This window comes from Melospiza georgiana, chromosome 5 (genome assembly GCF_028018845.1).
Source record: "Melospiza georgiana isolate bMelGeo1 chromosome 5, bMelGeo1.pri, whole genome shotgun sequence".
In the NCBI taxonomy this organism is placed as follows: Eukaryota; Metazoa; Chordata; class Aves; order Passeriformes; family Passerellidae; genus Melospiza; species Melospiza georgiana.
Window position 1 is genome coordinate 31,552,541 of NC_080434.1, and position 4,310 is coordinate 31,556,850.

General features: G+C 54.3%; 1 protein-coding gene across 1 annotated transcript; it reads right to left on the reverse strand.

Moving 5' to 3' along the window:
• Positions 1-1,499: 1,499 nt before the first annotated feature.
• LOC131083841 (dentin matrix acidic phosphoprotein 1-like) lies at positions 1,500-3,806 on the reverse strand. The gene is made up of 4 exons (XM_058024813.1): positions 3,732-3,806; positions 3,591-3,632; positions 2,892-3,146; positions 1,500-2,741 (listed from the first exon to the last, which is right to left on the reverse strand). Exons 1-4 carry the CDS (start codon positions 3,783-3,785, stop codon positions 1,500-1,502), a joined length of 1,593 nt encoding a protein of 530 aa, XP_057880796.1. The 5' UTR covers positions 3,786-3,806.
• Between the last annotated feature and the right edge of the window lie 504 nt (positions 3,807-4,310).

Sequence of the window (4,310 nt, forward strand, 5' to 3'; positions counted from 1 at the left end):
ACTAGTTGTTCAGTTCCCAGCCTTCAAGTGGTGGAAACAGGCTACAAATTAAGTGTGGTTCTGCTATAAGTAGCAGAAAAAGATTTCATTTTTTTACTAGTTCTTGAATTTGGTACTGCAATGCTCAGACCTGAGACCTGAGAGCTGAAGGGAATGTACCCACTCACCCTGGCCCCTTGGGGACTGTCCCCTGCAGAGCCACAACTCCATGCTGTAAAACTGCACAGTGACACAACAGCCCAAGCTTCACCTTCAGCATGAAAACCCACACTGTACTGATTGTTTTGCACATGTGAACAAGGAAGAAGGGCCTGGGTGGCATTTATAATAATGTGATTTTAAATAACATGTCGTTTATTTGCTGATAGGAGGGAAAAACCAACCAAAGGTCACACGGAGTAAAACAGGCTTTACTCATGGTAACACCTTTACCTTGCTCACCTGCATCTCTGCTGCAGGGAACTGGTACCAGGCGCCACCATGGGCACACAAAGCCAGTGGACCAGGAGAGTCCTCATGGCCTGGGACACCTTTCCAGCTCCTCAGGAAGAGCAGCACAGCCCTTGCTCACATTGCAGGAGGTGATGGCCCTAATACAGCAAAGCCTCAGCCCCAGCTCACTGGGCTCATCAGCCAGATTTTCCACTCCACTGCGGGTTCACCAAGGGGCAGGGGTGGCCTTTGGGGCACCTGGAAATAGAGGGAGTGGGAACACCCTCAGCTTTTGCTTCCCCCCTCCACCCAGATGCTGTGGCTCTCCACACAAATATCCTGCCCTTTGCTTCCCGCTCCTTCTGGTCCAGCCCCAAACTGCAGACCCTGACACACCCAGGAGAAAAAAACAGCAACACCTCAAACCACACTACAGTGGAGTTTGGTCGTTTTAATAATGATTAAAGAAATCAACAGGGTATATTTCAGCTTTGAAATACAAGTGCAAAAAGGATACAGCATAATGTTTTCTGTACATTTCTTACAAAATAATAAAAATATTACATACATCCCATCCTGAAGTGGTACTTCACACCCTGCTGTGCCCATGCACCACATGTGCACACCAGCTGTAGCTTTTCCTTTTTATGTGCTGGACATAGAGTTAATGGAAAGCGCCAACTGGAGTCTGGGTAGGTAAACACAAGGAGTGAACACAGGGACCTGCCCAGCATGCCCCGAAGTGCCAAGCCACCACTGTGCCCCTGGGGCAAGTGGGCAGCATCACCCTGTTGGCCCTCACAGCTCTCAGCTGCTCTCCAGTTTGATACAGAAAATACCCTTTCTTGCTGTGGTTCGGTGTTCTCCCTGTGCCTGGCAAGCCTTTCATTCATTCCCTGTGTAGCATGCCCTGGCCTAGCTCTGGCAAACCTGGCTCCATTTTAACCACAGCATTAACCACTCCATTTTAACCACTTCTTGAGAAGAAGTCAACCAGGCTATATGGCAAATAAATTAACCCCTCCTCCCCCCACACCCCTGATGCCGCTGAGGTCCCGAGGCACAGGTCAGTACCCATCCTGGCAGTCATTGTCATCATAGTCAGCAGCAGGTCTGCGCCGGAGGGCGCCCAGCTGCTGCTTGTGGGCCCCGCTCTCCAGGCTCTGCAGGGAGCTGTCGTCCCCGTGGCTGCTGGACTCTTGAGTGGCATCCTCCTGGGAGTGGCTCTCCCCGTCATCCTCATCTTCCTGGGACTCGCTGTTGTCGCTCTCTGTGGACCTGCTGTCCTCACCTGTGTTGTCCTCTGGGCTGCTGTCATCCTCTGGCACCTCTGGGCTCTCAGCTGATGTGCTTGGCACAGAGTCATTCTCATCCTCCTCCGACTCCTCCACAGTTTCCTCTGTGGAATGGCTCTGGTCATCATCATCTTCCCTGGACTTGCTCAGTTCAGTCTCTTCTTCCCTGGACTCACTGTCAGGTGTGGACAGCACACTCCTGTCCTCAGCAGAATCCCAGTCCTCCTGACCTTCCCAGGTCTGACTGTTGCTGTGCTCATTCAAGGTTCTCACCACCTCTGGGGTCTCCCCTGGCACTTCATCTGACTGCTCAGCAGTGGTCTCCCTGGACTCACTGTCCTCATCTTCCCTGGAGGGGCTGTCCTCCCCATCCCCATCCTCCCTGGAGTGGCTGGAGCTTTTTTCCTCTGACTGGCTGTCAACAGGCTCTTCTGACTGACTGTTGTTCTCCACAGATGGGCTGTCTTCTCCAGAGTCACCATCCTCCACCTCGGAGGACCTGCTGTCACCCTCCTCCCAGCGGTGGGAGCCAGCCCCCTGGGCACTCTCCCCACTGTTCCCCAGAGCGTGGGGGCCAGTGTGGCGCATCCTGTAGCTGCTGCCTGGGCCGTCAAAGACAGAGGGATCATCTCCCTGCATGGCTTCGTCCTGGAAGTCATAGCTCTCCTCCTGGCTGCTGCTGCTGGCCCCTCTGTGCCTGTAGGTGTGCCCATAGTTCCTGTAGCGTCGGTGGTCTGCCCCAGTGCTCTCGCTGCTGCTGCTGCTGCTGCTGTGCCCCACTCCAGCCCCGGCATCCCCACGGCCAGCATCGTGCTCGTGTTCCCCTGCCCCATCAGCACCAGCCCCATAGGTAGGGCCTTCACCCCTCTCTTCTTGCCCATTGGCATCGAAGGTGTCGTCCCCACTGTCATCCTCCTCGTCCAGGAACCCACCACCATGGGAGGGAAACGCGTTGGCTCTGGCACCGTAGTGGTCTCCATTGTCAGCATCTTCAGTGTCACGGGCATCCACCTCCTACGGAGGTGACAAACAGGTGAATGCAAAGCCAAGCACAACCTTGACCGATGTCAGCTTTGGGGCCAAGGGAGCTTTCCTGGCAGAACAAAACATTCCTCTCCACTCACTCACTCACTCACTCACTCACTCACTCACTCACTCACTCACCAGGAAACCAAGGTCGTTCCCATTGTGGGCACTCATGTCTTCATGGTCCACCTGGTTCATGTGCTGAGCCTGCCCAACTCGGCCTCCCACATCTTGGCCACTGAGCTCATCCAGCTCCTCATCCACGGCATTCCCACCTGCCAGGTCCCTGACAAGTGCATTGTCCCCTGTCTCTGGATTGGCAGGATGATGCCTGCCATCCCCACCATCTAGGCGGTTGCCCAGCTTGCCAATGTAATCTTCATTTGCGGTATCCTGGAGGCAAAACATGACATGGTGCTTTTGGTTTATTAAACACCAACCACAGTACTTTTACTGCTGCTGCTGCAGGGCCTCACTCCCAAGCCATGCAAGAGCTCAAGTCTTTTCTATTACTTGCACCTCAGCCCTTTATTTATTTCTGCAGATACAAAAGTAGCCACCAGCAAAAGGGCAGCCCAGAAAAGCCCAAGCTGGGCTATTTCAGGGCCAGCACAGCAAAAGGTGTCAGGTGAACTGGGAACTTTTGCAGGGAGGCAAGTCAAAACAGGGTGAAACCAACCCAGCTTGAAAAGACTGAGCAGACAGACAAAGACCCATAGAAGCAGCAGATCCCTCCTAGGTTCCTGGTGCCAGGATGCCTGCCCAGAGCTGGCTCCCCATCCCAGACTTGCTCCCTGAGGGGCTGCTCCCTGTGGGACAGCAGCACCTGTGGCTTACCTCCTGCAGGGCGCTGGGGTGGGAGGGTTCATGGCCAGGCACCTAAACACATCCAGGAGACATTTGGTCAGTGATCAGTGTGCCTTGGCGGGGCAAAACCAAGGGGTTTGGGGTAGGAGTGTCAGTCCAGGGGGTACTTACAGGGTAAGCACAGGCCACAGCCCATAGGAGCAGCACCAGGAATGCAGCCCTCATGTCAGTCGTGGTCCCTGTGGCTGCAACAAGGAATGAAATATTTGCAGGCTAGAGCAAAGCCTTTGCATGTGACTCTGGCTGGAATCTGGTCCCACAAAGCCCTCCCAAATCACAGTGCTCAGCCTGGCGTGTCATCAAACAAGCCAGGGATTTGTCCTTGTGCCACCTCCTGGCACCTCCTGCACAGAAAACTCCCTTTAGTTTGGGATTTGAAATACCCAGCCATGTACTGGCAGATTTTTTGTCTGAGCATCATTAAGGAGCAGGAGAGTTTTCCTGCGTTTCCTGTTCCCATAGTAATGTCACCACTCGGCTGAGCTCAGTGGTTGTGACAGGAGCCTGTGCCTCAGATGGGCAGCACTGTGAGACCATGGGCTGCAGAGCTGCACCTCCCCCTTGAGTGGTCCCCACAGCCTCATAAAATCTCCTACTGTTCCAAAGTGGAGCATCCCAATGAGATAACGCCACAGAGAGCTGCATCCCCAGAGCCCTCTGGGTGGGCACCCCAGCAGCACTGCTTCCTGG